General features: G+C 41.0%; 1 protein-coding gene across 2 annotated transcripts; it reads left to right on the forward strand.

Annotated features, from left to right (window-relative positions):
* The first annotated feature begins 112 nt into the window (after positions 1-112).
* Positions 113-21,580, forward strand: orc6 (origin recognition complex, subunit 6). 2 transcript variants are annotated; one of them, XM_072596226.1, is made up of 7 exons: positions 113-440; positions 5,972-6,101; positions 8,134-8,297; positions 14,857-14,946; positions 18,417-18,529; positions 18,631-18,702; positions 19,549-21,580. In XM_072596226.1, exons 1-7 carry the CDS (start codon positions 376-378, stop codon positions 19,674-19,676), a joined length of 762 nt encoding a protein of 253 aa, XP_072452327.1. In that variant the 5' UTR covers positions 113-375; the 3' UTR covers positions 19,677-21,580. The 2 variants fall into 2 exon arrangements, with proteins under 2 accessions (XP_072452327.1, XP_072452326.1); XM_072596225.1 differs by having other exon boundaries at positions 115-440; positions 19,546-21,580.
* Positions 21,581-21,619: the final 39 nt, after the last annotated feature.

Raw genomic sequence — 21,619 nt, forward strand, 5'->3', positions numbered from 1 at the left:
GGTGTTATCCGGTTTAGCCAATGAGAAGGAGGCCGTTGGCCCCTCGCGCTATGATTGCTATACAGAGGGTCCAATCAGCAGCGGGGTCAGCTCAGTTTCCTCGCCAATGATCGTTATTGGGAGTGGAAGGCGCGGAGTTTGGAGGGTCAGGAGCGGGAAGTTAGGGAGCGCGAGGAGATTGTGAAGGTGTAGAAGGAGACCTCTCGGTTTTGTTGTGTGTGTGTGTGTTCCTGGTTTTCCCCATTGAGTTTCGTGATGTAGTGCCATTCTTCTGCCTCCCCGAACCCCTCCACGCTGTTTCAACTCCAGTATTCACCGAAAGAACTCGAGTGTCTCCATTGAACCCGCGCACTTTTTTGTTTCGAAATTTTGAAAATGGATCGAGAGATGATTGTGCGGCTGTGTATTAAACTAGGGATCGAATCGAGGAAAGTGATCCAGTGAGTATGCAATCCCAGTCGGTTTATACCTGCCAGTCTCCTTTTTGGAGAGACTCTCAATGTGGTGGGGTTTTTTTAATTCCCCAATCATCCCTACTCTTGGGGTTTGAAGTCAGCTGGAACCTTCAACCAGTTCCAGTGAGTCGGGTGCTGACTACTCTTAACATTCACCTTTGATCAGAGTTAGTCTAAAAATCACACAACATCAGGTTGAAGTCCAACAGGTTAATTTGGAAGCATTAGCTTTCGAAGCGCTACGTCTTCCACAACCACCTGGGGAAGAAGCAGCGCTTCATAAGCTAGTGCTTCCAATTAAACCTGTTGGACTATAACCTGCTGTTGTGTGATTTTTAACTTTGTCCACCCCAGTCCAACACTGGCACCTCCAAGCCTATAAAGAGAGAAACACCTTAGGTGCTGAGTGTTTTATTCTTGTTTCTGTCAAAGCATCACAATCGTTTTATCCCCCAAAGCTGACCAGTTAGCATAGAACCAGAATTTTCGATTTTGTTTTGTTCCAGTAAGTCTGATTTTTATTTGATCTTCACTGATAAAAGCCTCTTCTTGGAGTCTTAAACCTAATTTTGCTGCTTCCATTACGAAAGAGATAGTGCTAGAAAAGTTAAAAAGTCTTAAAATTGATAAATCTCCTGGCCCCGATGGGATACACCCTAGAGTTCTGAGAGAGGTTGCTGAGGAAATAGCAGAGGCATTGGTTGAGATCTTTCAAGAGTCACTGGAGTCAGGAAAGGTCCCGGATGATTGGAAGATGGCTGTAGTAACCCCCTTGTTCAAGAAAGGATCAAGGCAAAAGATGGAAAATTATAGGCCAATCAGCTTAACCTCGGTTGTTGGTAAAATTCTAGAATCCATCATTAAGGATGAGGTTTCTAAATTCTTGGAAGAGCAGAGTCTGATTAGAACAAGTCAACATGGATTTAGTAAAGGGAGGTCATGCCTGACAAACCTGTTGGAATTTTTTGAAGAGGTAACAAGTAGGTTAGACCAGGGGAACCCAGTGGATGTGGTCTATCTGGACTTTCAAAAGGCCTTTGATAAGGTGCCACACGGGAGACTGTTGAGCAAGGTGAGGGCCCATGGTGTTCGAGGTGAGCTGCTGGGATGGATTGAGGATTGGCTATCTAACAGAAGGCAGAGAGTTGGGATAAAAGGTTCTTTTTCAGAATGGCAGCCGGTGACGAGCGGTGTCCCGCAGGGTTCGGTGCTGGGGCCACAGCTGTTCGCATTATATATTAATGATTTGGATGAGGGAACCGGGGGCATTCTAGCGAAGTTTGCCGATGATACAAAGTTAGGTAGACAGGCAGGTAGTACTGAGGAAGTGGGGAGGCTACAGAAGGATCTAGACAGGTTGGGAGAGTGGTCCAGGAAATGGCTGATGGAATTTAACGTGAGCAAGTGCGAGGTCTTGCACTTTGGCAAAAAGAATATAGGAATGGACTACTTTCTAAATGGTGAGAAACTTAATAAAGCCAAAGCACAAAGGGATCTGGGAGTGCTAGTCGAGGATTCTCTAAAGGTAAACATGCAGGTTGAGTCTGTGATTAAGAAAGCGAATGCAATGTTGTCTCTTATCTCAAGAGGGTTGGAATATAAAAGCAGAGATGTACTACTAAGACTTTATAAAGCTCTGGTTAGGCCCCATTTGGAGTACTGTGTCCAGTTTTGGTCCCCACACCTCAGGAAGGACATACTGGCACTGGAACGTGTCCAGCGGAGATTCACACGGATGATCCCTGGAATGACAGGTCTAGCATATGAGGAACGGCTGAGGATACTGGGATTGTATTCGTTGGAGTTTAGAAGATTAAGGGGAGATCTAATAGAGACGTACAAAATAATACATGGCTTTGAAAAGGTGGATGCTAGAAAATTGTTTCTGTTAGGCGAGGAGACTAGGACCCGTGGACACAGCCTTAGAATTAGAGGGGGTCATTTCAGAACGGAAATGCGGAGATATTTCTTCAGCCAGAGAGTGGTGGGCCTGTGGAATTCATTGCCACGGAGTGCAGTGGAAGCCGGGACGCTAAATGTCTTCAAGGCCGAGATTGATAGGTTCTTGTTGTCTAGAGGAATTAAGGGCTACGGGGAGAACGCTGGCAAGTGGAGCTGAAATGCGCATCAGCCATGATTGAATGGCGGAGTGGACTCGATGGGCCGAATGGCCTTACTTCCACTCCTATGTCTTATGGTCTTATGTTTATTGTTGTCTTTGTGCAGCTAGGTTTTTATGGAGTGCCATTCTCACCCGAGATATCATAAAATTATATATGAAAAAACATGGGTTTTGAGAATACTAAGTTTTGGCTATTGTATTGCTACATTGTGTCCTTATCACAACTCAGATGATTAAGAAAAAGAAGGAAGCATATGTCAGGTATAGACAGGATAGATCGAGTTAATCCTTAGAGTGTAAAGGAAGTAGAAGTATACTGAAGAGGGAAATCAGGAGGTCAAAACGGGAACATGCGATAGCTTTGGCAAATAGAATTAAGGAGAATCCAAAGAGTTTTTACAAATATATTAAGGACGAAAGGGTAACTAGGGAGAGAATAGGGCCCCTCAAAGATCAGCAAGGCAGCCTTTGTGTGGAGCCACAGAAAATGGCGGAGATACTAAATGAATATCTTGCATCACTATTTACGATGGAAAAGGATATGGAAGATATAGACTGTAGGGAAATAGATGGTGACATCTTGCAAAATGTTCAGATTACAGAGGAGGAAGTGCTGGATGTCTTGAAACTTGATAAATCCCCAGGACCTGATCAGGTGTACCTGAAAACTCTGTGGAGAGCTAGAGAAGTGATTGCTGGGCCTCTTGGTGAGATATTTGTATCATCGATAGTCACAGGTGAGGTGCCGGAAGACTGGAGGTTGGCAAATGTGGTGCCACTGTTTAAGAAGGGTGGTAAAGACAAGCCAGGGAACTATAGACCGGTGAGCCTGACCTCAGTGGTGGGCAAGTTGTTGGAGGGAGTTCTGAGGGACAGGATGTACATGTATTTGGAAAGGCAAGGACTGATTAGGGATAGTCAACATGGCTTTGTGTGTGCGGAATCATGTCTCAAACTTGATTGAGTTTTTTGAAGAAGTATTTCCAAGTATGGGAATGGCAAACACGAGGGGACACAGCTTTAAAGTGAGGGGAGATAGGTATAAGACAGATGTCAGAGGTAGTTTCTTTACTCAGAGTAGTAAGGGTATGGAATGCTTTGCCTGCAACAATAGTAGATTCGCCAAGTTTAGGTGCATTTAAGTCGTCATTGGACAGGCATATGGACGTACATGGAATAGTGTAGGTGGGATGGGCTTCAGATTAGTATGACAGGGCGGCGCAACCTCAAGGGCCAAAAGGCCTGTACTGCGGTGTAATGATGAGGGCAGAGCAGTAGATGTGATCTATACGGACTTCAGTAAGGCGTTCGACAAGGTTCCCTATGGGAGACTGATTAGCAAGGTTAGATCTCACGGAATACAGGGAGAAGCAGCCATTTGGATACGGAACTGGCTCAAAAGTAGAAGACAGAGGGTGGTGGTGGAGGGTTGTTTTTCAGGCTGGAGGCCTGTGACCAGTGGAGTGCCACAAGGATTGGTGCTGGGTCCTCTACTTTTTGTCATTTACATAAATGATTTGGATGTGAGCATAAGAGGTACAGTTAGTAAGTTTGCAGATTACACCAAAATTGGAGGTGTAGTGGACAGCGAAGAGGGTTACCTCAGGTTACAACAGGATCTGGACCAGATGGGCCAATGGGCTGAGAAGTGGCAGATGGAGTTTAATTCAGATAAATGCAAGATGCTGCATTTCGGGAAAGCAAATCTTAGCAGGACATCTACACTGAATGGTAAGGTCCTAGGGAGTGTTGCTGAACAAAGAGACCTTGGAGTGCAGGTTCATAGCTCCTTGAAAGTGGAGTCGCAGGTAGATAGGATAGTGAAGAAGGCATTTGGTATGCTTTCCTTTATTGGTCAGAGTATTGAGTACAGGAGTTGGGAGGTCATGTTGCAGCTGTACAGGACATTGGTTAGGCCCCTGTTGGAATATTGCGTGCAATTCTGGTCTCCTTCCTATCGGAAAGATGTTGTGAAACTTGAAAGGGTTCAGAAAAGATTTACAAGGATGTTGCCAGGGTTGGAGGATTTGAGCTATAGGGAAAGGCTGAACAGGCTGGGGCTGTTTTCCGTGGAGCGTCAGAAGTTGAGGGGTGACGTTATAGAGGTTTACAAAATTGAGGGGCAGGGATAGGATAAATAGGCAAATTCTTTTCCCTGGGATCAGAGAGTCCAGAAGTAGAGGGCATAGGTTTAGGGTGAGAGGGGAAAGATATAAAAGAGACCTCAGGGTCAACTTTTTCACGCAGAGGTTGGTACATGTATGGAATAAGCTGCCAGAGGAAGTGGTGGAGGCTGGTACAATTGCAACATTTAAATGACATTTGGATGGGTATATGAGTAGGAGGGGTTTGGAGGGATATGGGCTGGGTGTTGGCAGGTGGGACTTGATTGGGTTGGGATAGCTGGTTGGCATGGACGGGTTAGACCGAAGGGTCTGTTTCCATGCTGTACATCTCTATGATTCTATGACTAACTGACAATGTGCCTACATGCGTGTTGATGAATGGATTGCATTTGTTGGGTTGTGTTTATCTAACTTTCCCAATATTCCTCACATAGTTCACTACATGGAGGACATTGTTAATGTCCATAATTCTGTGTGCAGGTGAAGCCATTACTCCATAACTCAATGTAAGGTTGAGGATTAGAAAAGCTTGCTTTGTAAGGGGAATTTGTGTTTAAAAGGTTAATTGAATTCCATTGCAGAGTCTTTTCAGTACTGCCTAATGAAAAAATCCCAGGACTCAATGAATATCTTAATAAATTGTTCCTGTGTTCCAGTTGTGTTCCATATAATGTTAAGCAATGCTGTAGCTGATTTGTTACATGCTGCCAGTATCTGTTATTTCTTGGTGGTGTGAAATTCTACACTTAGGCTAAATGCTTTAATTAATTTAAGGTGATTTTGCTGAAAGAATATAAATACATTGACAAAAATCAGGTTAGAAACATGTAATCATGTCATTTTCTGTTAATATTTAAATATGCTGTTTTCTCTAGAAGTTATTACATTGTATTTTTTTTAAAAACTAAATAAGTTGTGCCTGAAATTTGAATATTTAGAAAGCAACTGTACTGTGAGCAGAATGACATTGTATGGTTCTATGAAATGGACTGGATCTTCTGGTATTCTTGAATGTGTCTTGAATATTCAGGAATGTGTCTATTGTCATTAATTTTAAAGATTTGATTTTTGTTTAGTTTGTAAGCATGAAGTGATTTAGTTTCTTAAGTGAAATTTAAGCATTTTTGAAATTTCTTTTAATTATTATGAATAAAAATATTAATTTCCAATGTCTAAACATAAAACAAACTTCAGTATGAAAGGTTTTACTTCCTGTTTTATTCATCTGATATGAGAGAATCAGTGACATACTTTGTCTTATATTTCAGGAAAGCAGAAGAGTACTTGCGTCTGTCAGAGGTGAAGTGCACAGGATTTTCTGCACATGTGACAGCAACCAGCAGCACAATAATGTGTCTTGATCTTGCAGCAACTTGCCTTAAATATCCACTGGACAAGGTAAACACAAATGGATAAAACAGTTGGAACATTGCATGTTGTTTTAAGAACTGTGTCTCAAGGAATTGTCAACATTGTGACAACTAACTGCTCCATAACTGATGGAGTCCACCAACTTAGTATTGCTATGGTTTTATTCTGGTCTTTGCATCATTTGATTGTTTGTCTGAAATCCTGTACTGGATGAGCAGGAATTACATCCAACAAAATAACAGCAACACAAATAATTTCTTTTTATTCCCTGCCAAAAAAATCTGCACTAACCATCCCTCTGTCTAGCAAAAAAGCCTAAGGTTGAATCTGACTATTTGCAAGCTTGATGACATATTTGGCCCTGCAATCCTAACACCACTAAGACAGCCAGTTTCATTACCCAGTGATGAAACACTTGTATTTGTCTATTCTAATTTTGGACTTGAATATTCCAGTGTCCTTCTGGATCACTTCCAGATTCCACACCTTTATATGCAGGTCAGGTGAATTGGCCATGCTAAATTGCCCGTAGTGTTAGGTAAGGGGTATGGGTAGGTTGCGCTTCGGCGGGGGGGGTGTGGACTTGTTGGGCCGAAGGGCCTGTTTCCACACTGTAAGTAATCTAATCTAATCTAATCTATAAACATGAGGTCATTCAATATTGCTACCTGTATTCTAACTTGTCCTTCACACTTTATTCACTGACTTGCATTGACTGGCACTTAAGCAATGGCTTACACAAAATTCTCATTCTTGTTTTTAAATTCTTCCATTGTCCTTTTTTATATTGATCTCTAATTCCATCCACCCCTCCAACTCTCTGTTATTTGTGCTTCTCAGGCCTGTTGTGTATGCCTGATATGTCTAAGGATTATAATTTTTGAGAACATTGCAAGTAACGGAAATGTTTTTGGTAATTGTCATTGTTAGTGATTTTAAAATAATTTGGTCTTTCAGCAACTACATTCACGCAGTGCCTCGTTATCTTAGAGTGCCCCAAATCACCCCAGAACTAATGAACATACTTTTGAAGTTGTAACAGAGGAAATCGGGCAGCTAATTTGTAAACAACAAACTCCCATAGCCATTAACGAAATAAATAACTAAATGATCTATTTTCAGTGATACTTGAGGTGTAAATACTGGTGGGGTTATTAGGATAACTCCCCTGCTGTTCTTTGTGTAGTGTGGGATAAAATAAAGGTTTAAAACAGATATACTGTATTTAGATGAATACATAACTATTGTATTAAATTATCTTCTAATTCTACCTTTATAATTCTACCTTTATATGGGTGGCACGGTGGCACAGTAGTTAGCACTGCTGCCTCACAGTGCCAGAGACCCGGGTTCAATTCCCATCTTGGGCAGCTTGTCTGTGTGGAGTTTGCACATTCTCCCTGTGTCTGCGTGGGTTTCCTCCGAGTGATCTGGTTTCCTCCCACAGTCCAAAAATGTGCAGGTTAGGTGAATTGGCCATGCTAAATTGCCCATAGTGTTAGGTGAAGAATGGGTCTGGGTGGGTTGCTCTTCGGAGGGTCGGAGTTGACTTGTTGGGCCGAAGGGCCTGTTTCCACACCGTAAGTAATCTAATCTAATCTTTTTAAAAAAAAGCACAAGGCACTGATTCAGGTCCCAATCTAGGGCTTGAACACAAGAGCCAAAGTTTACACTCTCTCGTGAAGTACTGACGGAGAATTGCACTGTGAAGCAGCTATTGTTTGATGAGACATTGAACTGAATCCCCACCTGCCTGCTAAGCTGAATGTAAATGATCCCATGGCACAATTTCAAAAAGCAGAACAGTTATCCTTGGTGTCTTTCCCAATATGTATCTATCCATCAACATTACAAAAAAAGAGTTAATGGTTTCTGGAAGTTTGCTAAGTGCATGTTGGCTGCTATATTTCCTACACATTAACTGTGACCACACTCCTAAGTGTCCGTAAAATGTCTTAAACGATCTGATGGCCTTGAAAAGCACTACATAAATGAAAATGATTTTCCTTTCATTTCTCTATGACTTTTCTTGTAAGTTAAAGTTTTACATATCTTCAAGGATTGTGCTCTAAAACTGTCTGGCTTGACCAAGAAGGCTTACCAGGTTCATTTGAAAGCATTGGAAAGTATCCTTGGAATATACTCTCAGCTAGGAATCCGAGATCTTGCAGTTCAGTTTGGCTGCACAGAGGCAGTAGATGCATCAGTCAAGATTCTGAAGAGGTAAAGTTCTCCTTAGAAAATTGTGTAAAATATCTTGCAAAAAACCAGCTGGCTCTGGGAAGTTAATTTGAAATTTTTTGAAAGAAATTTGATTACTTTTGCATAAAGTTTGTAAACTTGTATTATTTTTGAAAGTGGTGTCTCCATCATACGCGTAATTCAGTCATAAAGTATTATATATTTAAATATTTCAGGTCACTTTTTAAAGTTGTGACTTCTTGCTTAGAGTCTGTTGATTTGCCTTCCCTTTTGAAGTAAATGTATGCATTACTATCAGTGGTACAAAAGTAGTTCGTCATGTTTAGGTACATAATGTAATGGGAATTCATATCCACATCTATAGCAATCACTTAATATTGTTCACCTCGGCATAGGAGCCATGTTTAGATTATATGTAATTATTAAATCATGAGGTCAAGACTGGAACTTTGGTTTTATCTTGGGTAATAGATGAAAGACTTGAGATTTTTGAGGAGATCTTTTTGGTGGTTAGTTCTAGAGTTGACTGATTTTGATCCTGAGGATAAAAATGACAGCATTCTTCAAAACATCTAAGCCTTGGAAATGGACACTGAAGATTCCATGGTGGCCAGGTAGAATTTCACAAATCAGTTTTATATGATGTATAGTGAAGGAAAGTTAAGACTTCTTTGAAAGTTAGTCACATCTTTTCACTTCATTGCAACAAAGTGACATCTGTCATTTTGATGTTCTGATATCCTTTTTCTTTCATGTTACATGATTTATTGTTACTCATAACCAAATAATTTACTAAATGAAATGGCAAAATATTTTGTGAATGGTGGAAAATATTGATTTTAAGAGGGATCCAAATACTCTTATACATCTATCGTAAAGTTAAGAGCAGCTTTTGGAAAGCAAATGGTGTGATCGCCAAATTACAGAAGATTTGGACTTCAAGAGTTAAGTACAATAACTCCAGCTTCACAGGGTGTTGGTAAGTTGACGTTTCAAGGACAATTGTGGCCTCATTATGGTATGAAGTTGCCTTGTAGGGAACTCTCCATACTGATTACTAAAACAGGAATAAAGTTGCCCCAGGAGGAGAGACTGAGTAAGCCTGTATTTCCTAAACTTTAGAAAAAAAGGAAGTGATTATGTAAACATAACCAATTCTTAAGAAGCTTAGGAGAATATGTCCTTCCTGGTTGAAAAGTCTAGGACCAAAACCTTAGAGGCCTGAACACTGTCGGTTATGGCGAGATATATGGCAGAATTGAGCAAGGAGTCCAGTGAGGCCTAACTCAATATTGGAACAACTTGCTGAATCTTTTAACTAATATCTGGGTGTCGTGGTGAGATTCTTGCTGTACAGCATACACAGATGTCAATGTAGCACCAATAGTAAGTGATACTGGCAAACACATGACCATATCAGTCACATGTAGAGAGTTCGCACATAGTCCAGGGTCTTGGCCACGATGTTCAGGCAGGCCATGGTTGGGGACATATCTGACTGTAGTCCAGGGAGTGGGTAATAGTTAGTCCTATAGGGCCATCACAGACAGTCAAGGGGAATTGCATGTCGTCACTTTGCAAGCAGCAAAGACAGCATTTTGGAATCTAGGCAGCCATGTCTATGGCCTGCTTGTCAACAACATTCTTGGGGGTATGTTTATTGATTGGGAGGAATGGACATAGGAAGGTCTCATTGCCAAAAAGAGATGGAAAGTCAAGATTGGTAGCAAGGTGCAGCAACATTGTTGAGGTCAGGGCTGGGGGTGGTATGCAAAACAGCAACAATGGACTAAGGGAAGGTTTGGTATTGGCGGTGACCACCACTGTGGCTTCCATAGGAATTGCAGAGCCAACTAGGATTGGCATCATTTAAAATGTAACATTGGGCTTGGGGGCAGTGAGGATAGTTGTGGACAATAGTAAATGTGAAGGATCTCCACCATGGGTGGGGTGGGATGGGTTGGGTAGAAATGGGCTGTTGGGATAGTGTGAGATAAAATTGGATAGAGATTCTGGAGAGTACCTGGTGACTAGACAGAGGCCAGTCATCACTGACCCTCTAAAGAGCATCCCACTCAAATTCACCTCTATGGTATCCCTGTAACCACATATTTCACCTTGGCTAATCCACCTGGCCTGCACATCCCTGGACTCCATCGCCAATCCATCTACCTAATCTTCATATTGTTGCACTATGGGAGGAAACTGCAGCACCTGACAGAAACCTATGCTGACCTGGGGAGAATGTTCAAACTCCACATACGGTCACCCAAAGGTAGAACCAAACTTGGGTCCCTGGTGCTGTGAGGCAGTAGTGCTAACCCCTGAGCCATTGTGACACCCAAATTGTCTGTCATAATGTATTACTATGGGCTGTCATGAATGCGGTGATGGGCTTCATGGTTCATGTGGGTCTGAGATGGAAAGAGGTTTAGATAGCAACAGACCTTTTTTGATTGTAATGCGTTGACTGTTCATCTGACTTGGTACCTTCACCAAGTTGATGCACATGCTGTAATTGGCTGCATGATGGAGATGCAACCTATGTTTTGGGAATCCTACATGTCATATTGAATGGAGAAGTGGCTGCACCCCTCACCTGCAAGTATGTCACCAATGATTTCTGAGACTAAAGAACTTGCTTTGCCCCTGGTGTTCCTAATGCTAGTCATTTCCACCAAGAGTCACGTGCCCAACTAGTGAGATGTTATTTCTATGATTGCATTCCTAAAATGGTGAAGGTGGATGTAGGAAGACAAAGACCAACAGCAAGTCCAGAAGCAGACCAGGCACAAGCTAAGGATCATCCCACTCAGGCTGAGGTCACAGCTGCAGAGTCCCTTGGGATACTTTGGCTTCACAGGAGTACCCAAGTGCTTCACCCTCACCATTTCCTGAAGGTAAGTGAGGAGCAGTGTTACCATAGACTCTATGTCCCAGTACACTCACAGGACTGTGTCGGTTGCTAGTGTAGGCCCTGGGGTCTGCAGATATGGGGGGCCAACCTATCCTGGTGGCTAGTGACAGTCTAGTTTGAATGTCTACTCTGTGAACTCCGTACAAGGAGTGATGGGTGACTACGTGGGACCTTTCAGTTGTGTAAATGCAGCAGGACAGTTATTGAAGCCATCTGCACAAGATCACAGTGGTTCATTTTGTTTCCCGATTACTGTGTTAATGCTGCAGCCTGGGCAGTAGGATTTGAAAACGTTACCTACAAGCAGGGTGCTGTTGACTGTACACATAGCACTGAATGGGCCTGATCACAATGCTTCAAAGCTCATCAAAGTAAGAGTTTCATTTCAATTAATTGGCAATCTGTGATTGCAATTAACCACCTCCTGGAAATTTATGCTTGCTATCCTGGAAACTGCCACAACTCCTGGAGCACTCCTGTGAAGCTGATAAGTTTCAGACACAAAAGCTTTACAAATTTGTTTTTGGTGACAATGCAGCATTGCTCATGACGCCATCACACAACCTCCTAACTGATACAGAGCCCAAATACAATACTTCTCATGCTTTGACCAGAGCCACGGTAAAGCAGACAATAGGACCACTGGTTCTGTGCTTGAATTAATCTGAGCATGCCATTCAGCATGGCCTGGACAGTATGCTATGATACTCTGGCACGCTGTGCTCTACCCAATTGGAGCAAGCAATGCGATCAATGCTGAAGAGCTGGGGTATCAGGAGCAGTCTTCAGATGAGGATTGGGAAGGAGAAAGCTCTCCTTGTGCATGACTGAACTCTGCTGTGTTAGCTGCTACAAGTCAGGCAGGACCTGATTAACACCAGTTCAAGCAAATGAGAGCTAGCTGCAGCAGACCATGGAATGCAAAATAGACATTGGTTTCATGGCAACATTTTGTTTGCATTGTGGTGAATTGCAGCTTGTAGTCATTTTGTTTATGTTCGCTGTAAATAAAAGCTCATTTGGAATTGTCTGATTGCTTGTTCATATGTAGTGTTCCCTTCCGGAATGCTGGGAAGTTGCAGGTGTACACTAGGCATTGTGGACAGAATCGCAGTGACCTAGAGAGCGTGTTTTGACAGTATATAACTAACGGCAAGTAATTTGTAAGTTTCAACCTTAGAACTAAGTTCACAGTCTTAAAATATGAGGTTGAACATTTAGAATTTGCTGTCTTCATTCTGAGTTGTGGATCCTCGAAATTTCCAACCTCAAAGACTGTAAACAAGTATGTTCAAGTCATAAATCAATGGATTTATTTGATAATAAGGGTATTTAGGATTAAGTGGATAGTATGGGAAGGTCGAGTTGAGGTAATTCCACTATGTTTGTAATGAAAGGTGGAGTAGGCTTACTGCTTGTTCTGTTTTTTTTATGGTCTTTAAACTTCATTGCCATTTGCAGCCCAAGTTCCATCTAGTTCTGACAATTCTTTTATTCAAATACAAGGAGAACCCTTGTGGTTGTGTCAATGAAACAAAATAATTGGAGTTCTGAATTACACTCTCATCAGATATTGTACAAAGTCACAACCTACTTCATTAGGAGTGAGGATTTGAATATAAGAATGGGTAGCACAGTTTTTTTTTTGCTTCTAAATTGGCAGAAGTGCAGAATGGAGTTTAGATAACCAACACCTGTAACAGATCACATGTTGGTCATATAACTGCTACGTGCTGAGGCAGGCTGATTAAAAGATCCACTTTGACCCAATTGCTTTCTAGTTCTAAAACCCCTACCCATCCCCATGACTCTTTATGATGCTAACTCATGCCCTCTTTGCTCCTGCATGTTCCACACAAACTCACCCGACATCTAACAAAGGCAGATATCAGCAGCCATGGCTGAGGTTTTAAGAAAAGGTACTAAACATCTATTACACAGGTCACTGTTCTTGAAAATAAAATTAATTCATTTAAGTCGCCTCAAGTACTTCTTTACAAAAACAAGTACTGTATTTGTAACTCCATCAGCCAAGTCAGCTAGTCATTTATTAACATCATTCAGCTGTCAAGCAAATAGAGTCATAGAGATGTACAACACGGAAACAGACCCTTCTGTCCAACTCGTCCATGCCGACCAGATATTCTAAATTAACTAGTCCCATTTGCCAGCCCTTGGCCTATATTCCTCTAAACCCATCCTATACATATGTTCCTGAAGAAGAGCTTATGCCCGAAACATCGATTCTCCTGCTCCTCGGATGCTGCCTGGCCTGCTGTGTTTTTCCAGCACCACATTTTTCAACTATACGTATACCCATCTAGATGCCTTTTAAATGTTATAATTGTACCAGCCTCCATCATTTCATCTGGCAGCTCATGCCATGCACACACCACCTTCTGCGTGAAAAAAAATTGTCTCTTAGGTCCCTTTTAAATCTTTGCCCTTTCACATTAAACCTATGCCCTCTAGTTCTGAACTCCCCTACCCCAGGGAAAAGACCTTGTCTTTTAATTCTATCTATGCCCCTTGTGATTTTATAAACTTCTATAAGGTCAACCCTCAGCCTCCGTGCTCCAGGGAAAACAGCCCCAGCCTATTCACCCTCTCCCTGTAGCTTGAACCCTCCAACCCTGGCAACATTCTTATAAATCTTTTCTGAATGCTTTCAAGTTTCACACCATCCTTCCTATTAGGAGGGAGACCAGAATTGCACACATGATTCCAAAAGTGGCTTAACCAATGTCCTGCACAGCTGCACATGACCTGCACTCTAAGGTCTCTTTGTCCAGCAGCACTCCCCAGGACCTTACCATTAAGTATATAAGATGGTAAACTCACAACCCCCGTCCCACTATGCTAATGCTGTGGAAGGCAGTAAATGGGCAATTAGTAATGTTATAATGATGGCACTTGAGGTTTTGTTAACAAAAATTGAAATTACAAGAACTTTTTTTAAAATTTTCAGAAATACAGGCAGTCTAATTTTTTTTAAAAGGGTAATGCATTTAAATAACATCAGCTTGTCAGGTCAAGATGTCCAACTGTCAAGATCTTTTGCATCATCTCTACATATTTGTAACTTTCACATTGCAGGATATGACTCCTATTCCAGCAAAGTTGGTTTTTTGTCACTGAATCAAAATGGTCCTTCTGAGTTCAGGTTTCCTGCAGGTGGAAGTAGTGTCTCACCCCTACCTCTGAAAACTTGCTTCTGCCAGATATTGGTTAGATTAGACTCCCTACAGTATAGAGACAGGCCCTTCAGCCCAACAAGTGCACACTGACCCTCCAAAGAATAACCCACCAGACCCATTCCCCTATCCTATATTTACCCCTGAATAATGCACCTGACACTGGGCAATTTAGTATATAGCCAATTCATCTATCCTGCTCATCATTTGATTGTGGGAGGATACCGGGGCACCCGGAGGAAACCCACTGAGAACGTGCAAACTCCACACAGACAGATATTGGAACAGAATTTCCAGATCCATAGTCTGTCTGCCTTTTTGGGCATGAAAAATCCTGCCCAGAGTCCCAAGGATTCAGTTAAATGTTGCATATTCAAAAAATGTGGTTCTATTATTTTGACTGTCAATTTATAATTGTTTTTTTCTACTGAATCTTATAAATAAATAAAATTTTATTTTACTCCTTCAGATATGAAAGTAGTCTGTCAGAAGCACAGCAAAGTGATCTTGACTTCTCAAAACCACTCTTCACCACTGCAGCTTTATTTACTGCATGCAAGTGAGTAGATTTGGGGTAATGTAAGATTTTCCTCATAATGTGCCTAATACTTGGTAAGGATGCTACATTTTTACAAGTCATCTGCCTGATATTTGATTTGTTGTGTAGAGGAATTTAGTGCAGGGACAAACTACTACTAAAAATTCTCTCAGGCACTTTGAACAGGCACTTGCAGAGCTACAGCAAGAACGTGATAGCGTTGTGGACACTAACCTGCCATTTCTGCATTTGTTGATTTATGATGTACAGTGGAACCTCGATTACCTGAACACCAATTATCCAAAAGTCAGATTATACGAAGGAGATCTCGAGGTCCGATAGAAACATTACATCAAAGACGTGTTTCTGACAGTGATTGCGTCTTTTGTTTACAGTGATTTAACAGCACTGTCTCCAAATGACTGACCTCCCGCCCTCTCTTTCCCCACACTTTCCCTGGAGTTCTACAAAGGAATGTACCTTAAACCCACCCCCCTCCACCCCCTTCCCCAGATAATCTGACCAACATTGTCCTGTACAGGGCAGAGGTGGAAACTGTCATAAAGTTGCAGTAAGAAGTGTGTGTATACATGCACTGTTTGGAAACTTACCCCACAAAGGCAGCAACAGCTGTCATATTGGTGTCCAGTCCGGCTGCCCCAGAGAAGGAGCAGGGGCAGTGATGAACGAGGATGGCGGGCGGGCGGTGTTGGCCGGGTTAAGGGGGCGGGTGGGGGGCAGTGTTGGCCGTATTGAGAGCGCGGGCAGGGGACAGTGTTGGCCAGGTTGAGAGGACGCCGGGGGGACGTTTTGGGGCTGGGGCCAGTGTCGGGGGCCAGGAAGAGGTGATGGACGGTTGGGAGCGCGGGGACGAGGGAGGTGGGGCCTTGTGCTGTGTGCTGCTGCAGTCTCCTGAATGGGGAGCAGACTTTAAAAACTCTGAGCCCCAGAGGAAAGGCATTTAATCGATTATTTGAACAAAATAGTGGCCGCTCACTTTGCTCAAATAATCGAGGTTCCCCTGTATACTGTAGATAGGTCGAATAATCAAACAGCAATCAGTGTTGCCAAGTCTCTGTGGAAATCAATGTAATTGTTCCACATCACCTAAGTAATTGTGATGCTTAGTTCTTCACACAGCTTCCCTAGTTGGGGTGGGTTTAATCCTTGAGTGAGATGTTCAGTGGAATGCCCATGCCGAATGGCAATACTGACAGTAAATGTTGCCCATTTTGGAATAAGACTTATATTCGATGACATATGGATGAACACTGAGTCCAGAGTGCCCTGCATCTATAAAAAGCCTGGTTGGGCTGCCTACAAGAATGGTGTGGCTAAAGGGGAGCCTGTATGACTTAGATTTCCAGAAGGCATTAGTTAAAGTGCCACATCAAAAGGTATTGCAGAAAAATAAAAGCTCTTGGTTCAGTGTGGATAGAAGTTGGCTGCTTGCAGAAAATAGGATATGCATAATTTTTTTTAATCTCGTTAGCAGAATGTGAAAAGTGACGTCCAATCTGTGCTACAGCATCAATTTTTCACAATTTACATAAAGGGAGTAAAGACGTGATGGCTAAATTCATTCCTACCATGATAGGTAGGAAATTATGTTTGAGAAGAAATTAAAATGAAGTTGCAGAAGCTTGAGTGAGTAGGCAGAAACTGGCAGAGTGGTTATGATGTGGGAACATTGAAGTTATTTGCTTTGGCTGGAAGAGGAATTGACAAAAGTAGGGATGTTCTGTTTCACTTCTTCATTGTTAAGACTGCATCTTGAATGCTGTGCAATTTTGATCACTTAATTTAAGGAAGATTGTAAGTGCATTGGACATGGTTCAGAGTAGGTTACTGGATGGATTTAGATTTAGCTTTTATTGTTACTGTATTCAAGTACAGGAGTACAGTGAAAAGTGTTTACACTTTTGCCACGCATGGCACTACCTTAGGTACTGAGATACGTAGGTACAAAATGGTAAGAGAATAGAGAGTGAAGAGTTAACCATTACTTCATACTATGAGTAGAAAAATGGGGAATGATGGTAATCGTTAACATTAAAGTCTTTCATAGTTTAAACTACCGAAATAAAGGAATAGTCTTTGAGTCCTCCACTTATCTCTCTAAGCATGTTTTGAGAAGATTTGTAGCTCAGGTTGAGGTTCTGGATGTAAGTTTGCTCACTGAGCTGGAAAGTTCACTTTTCAGATGTTTTGTCACTATGCTGAGTAACATCATCAGTGAGACTTCAGTAAAGCACTGGTGTTAGTGACCCGCTTCCTATTTATGTGTTTAGGTTTCCTTATGTTGGTGATATCATTTCCTGTTCTTCTTTTTTTCAGAGAGTGGTAAATGGAGTCTAAATCGATGTGTTTGTTGATAGAGTTCTGGTTGGAATGTCATGCTTCTAGGAATTCTTGTGCATGCCTTTGTTTGGCCTGTCTATGGATGGATGTGTTGTCCCAGTCGAAGTGGTGTCCTCCTTCATCTGTATGTATGGATACTGGTGAGAGTGCGTCATGTCTTTTTGTGGCTAGTTAATGTAAATGGATCCTGGTGGCTAGTTTTCTGTGCCTGTTTGTCCAATGTAGTGTTTGTTACCTTGTAAGAGCTGTATTTTGTACATGACATTAGTTTTGCTTATTGTCTGTATTGGGTCTTTCATGTTCATTAGCTGCTGTTTTAATGAGTTGGTGGGTTTGTGGGCTGCCATGATGCCAAGAGGTCTGAGTAGTCTGGCAGTCATTTCTGAATTGTCTTTGATGTAGGGGAGAGTGGCTAGGGTGTCTGGACGTGTTTTGTCGGCTTGTTTGGGTTTGTTACTGAGAAATCGGCAGATTGTACATTGGGTACCCGTTCTTTTTTAATACGCTGTACAGGTGATTTTCCTCAGCACTGCGTAATTCCTCTGTGCTGCAGTGTGTGGTGGCTCATTGAAATAATGTTCTAATGCAGCTTCATTTGTGTGCGTTGAGATGATTGCTTCTGTAGTTCAGTATTTGGTCTGTATGTGTTGTTTTCCTGTAGATGCTGGTTTGAGGTTTCTCATTGGCTGTTTGCTCTACTGTGACATCTAGGAATGGCAGTTTGTTGTCGTTTTCCTCCTCTTTCGTGAATTTTATGTCAATAAGGATATTATTGATGGTCTTGAAGGTTTCCATTTAGTGATGACAAAGGCGTCATCCACGAAGCGGACTCAAAGTTTGGGTTGGATGGTTGGCAGAGCTGTTTGTTCAAGTCTCTGCATTACTGCCTCTGCTAAGAATCCTGATGTCAGAGTCAATGGGTGTTCTGTTGGTTGTCTGTAGGTTTTAGGTGGAATGCCTCTCAATCACCATTGTTTTGTGTTATTATAAATGAGGACCGAGATACCAATTGAAAATAAGGCAGTATGTTTTAATTTGAGGCATAAAAATATCTATAATGATTTTAAAGTAGTTTGAATATGATTCTTTTATCTTTTGATGTTTAATTAATTTGTTCTGATGCCCTTTAGATACTTGAAAATTAAGATTGACAGGTCCAAACTCATTGCCTCGTCAGGTGTGAAAAAGACCATCTTTGACCGACTCTGCTCTCAGATGGAAATGTTTGGACAACTTATTTGCAGTAAGTTTGAATTCCTGCTTTGGTGCACTTTCAAATTAATTGTGAAAGAGGACAAGATCATCCATGTTTTAATAACTATTATTGTTTGAATTAATTTGCAGATGAATCTATTGAAAAACCAAGACACAATAAGAGACATAAGCCATTGGAAGAAAAACTAGAAAATGAGGATGGTATGAACTTGGCTTAGTTCTATATCGATGTATGTGTGAAAGAGACTTAATTGCATTTCAGAATCAAATCCGTTATTTGTTTTAAACATTGAAAGAACTGAGGACACTGGAGATCAGAAGCAAAAACAGAAATTGCTGGAAAAGCTCAGCAGGTCTGGCAACATTTTTGGAAAGAAATCAGAGTTAACGTTTCAGGTCTAGTGACCCTTCCTCAGAACAGATTCTGAGAGTTATGAGAAATGGTCATTGGACCCAAAACATTAACTCTAATTTCCTTCCAAGGATGCTTCCAAATCTGCTGAGCCTTTCCAGCAATTTCAATTTTTATTTCCATTATTTGTATTGTTTTTTACAATGGAGTTAGAAGTGCAAAAGCAAATTTTATTCAATTGTATTTAATTCTTCTGTTATTTTCCAAAAAAGCTTTTCCACAAGTGTCATATACTTTTTTTTGATTTTGACTTGGCTGAAAGGTCTTTAATGATACCAGTATCTGTTAATGTGTCTCAAAATGTATAAAGCTTTGTTTCTACTGTAGTATTGTACACTACACATCTGTCCATGAACAGGGTGAAACAATCTGCTGCGTTAATGTCTTTTAGTAACTGAGTTCATTAACTTAATCTAATTAAAATGGGGCCTTGCATCTTAAGAAAACCTGAAAGAAGTGTTCTCTCCAATATAACCAGTTGTTACTTTCTTCAAGATAACGTGCCAAATTCCTTAATTGTGGTGATCTTGAATTGTCAAATCGGGCAATATTCATTCAAATGAATCCAGTTAAGAAAGTGACCTAACTGAATTAGACTTGTTTTTCAAAAAACAAACTGTTCTAATTTTTAGCAGATGAAGACGTTCCAACAGAACCCAAACGAGAAAAGCCTGAATCTAAAGCAACTCAGGAACAGGAATATGAAGACTGGAAAAGGCGGATTCTAGAAAATGCAGCCAAAGTCAAGCAGAATAGTTCTTAGTTCACCCCTTTGAATTTTTCAAATCTGCAAAACTTGTTTGAAATTTATGGTGGCAGAAATGAAATCTAATGTTCTGCCAATTAAACTATTGGTTCACTGTAAAATCAGGACTTTGATTTCTATTGACTTTGTCTTTAACAACCTAATCTTTGAACTTTAACCTACACACTATTTATCCCTGACTATAACTATGAAGCTTGATTCTGGTTATACAACTCATTGAAATGCACAGCTTAAATCAACTTTGCAACAACCGGTCCTTTCACGATACTGCCCAGTCCACAACAGAAGGCATGAGGAATATGTGGCTACTGAAGAAACTGAAACTGAGCAGTAAATCAAGAGACTTCCAACAAATTTTTTTGACGAGTAATTTATTTTGGCAATTTAATTATCTTGCTGTATATCTAAGGAACTTATCTTTTAAACTTATTTTTATGTGTTGATTATTTGAAGTACAAATTCCTCTTTGGTCGAAACTTTTTAAATGAAGACTTTTTGAGTTTTCTCCAGTATTTCGAAATCTCTTTCAAAGAGCCAACAAAACTGGATGCTGGGTCTTGTGAAAATTAAATTAAGTCTTTAAGGTGGATTTTCCATTTTTTTTTCAAGCACAGATAATATACTTTGCCCACTAATCATAGGTCAGTAAATCATAAACCTACAATTCTGAGTGCTCATAACAGGATGGGCCTCTCCCATTAGTGTAATGCACCTTGTTTTAATCCTACCAGTAAAGAGAAAACTATTACTATTTAAATTTCTGTCCAACTGTTGATTACAAAAATAATTATATATATGGTTGATATACCAAAGTTGATTTTGTCAGTTGTTGTTAGCTGCAAATTATAATTCTATGAAAATAAATCAGATTATATTTCTGTCAATTTGCGAGGAAGAACATGTAGGAACTTGCAGGAGGATATAGATGTCCATAATAAGCTGCTTCTACAAGTACTCTCTCCAGCCGGAATAGGAATCAAGCAGAAAGTTCAACTGTCAGCTGAGATTAACTAATTTACGATAGCCTGACATCCTGCCTTTTTATGCTTGTACATGAATGTGGTCTCATACAAATGGATCAGAAAGTTTGTATTTGATCCTCAGTTTGTCCTTGGTAAATGTGACCTTGGAAGCCATGAGACAACACATAAATTCAACAACAACCTGCTTTTTACTAGAACCTTGTTAATGTAAACAAAAAAAATGTTCTGAGGCTGCTTTGCTACACAAATTGCAGTCCACTCTTGTCAGGCGACTGACTGTGTGGAGTTTGCACGTTCTCCCCGTGTCTGCGTGGGTTTCCTCCAGGTGCTCTGGTTTCCTCCCACAGTCCAAAGATGTGCAGGTCAGGTGAATTGGCCATGCTAAATTGCCCGTAGTGTTAGGTAAGGGGTCGATGTAGATGTAGGGGTATGGGTGGGTACGCATCGGCGGGGCGGTGTGGACTTGTTGGGCCGAAGGGCCTGTTTCCACACTGTAAGTAATCTAATCTAATCTTAAAAAAAACTCTTTTCCTCTTCAAAATTGTTATTTTACAGGCCCCTCTACCAGCCCATCATTCAAGTTAGATCAATGCTGGTCCATGACTCAAATCTGTTTATCTACCTTTACCATATCCCTTTGGTACTGTTGTCTAACAAAACTCTAATCAATCTCAGTCTTGACAAGATTAGAATGCTAACAAATGCAGACTTCTGATGGGGAGTGTTCTAAATTTTTAACTTTTGTGTGAAAATATGCTTTATAATGTCACATTTGAAGCTGTGGTTATGAGATTATGTCTTTTTGCTTCAGAGCCAGTAGTTTGTCTGCATTAATGATTATACAGTCCTTTAATCGTAATACATCACAAATTAACCTTGTATATTCAAGGGAATAAAAGCCAATTTTTGTCAACTTAATTCAAAGGGTTACATTAAGTCCTGGTGGTAATCTGGTAC

The sequence above is a fragment of the Chiloscyllium punctatum genome, chromosome 26 (genome assembly GCF_047496795.1).
Source record: "Chiloscyllium punctatum isolate Juve2018m chromosome 26, sChiPun1.3, whole genome shotgun sequence".
NCBI lineage: Eukaryota > Metazoa > Chordata > Chondrichthyes > Orectolobiformes > Hemiscylliidae > Chiloscyllium > Chiloscyllium punctatum.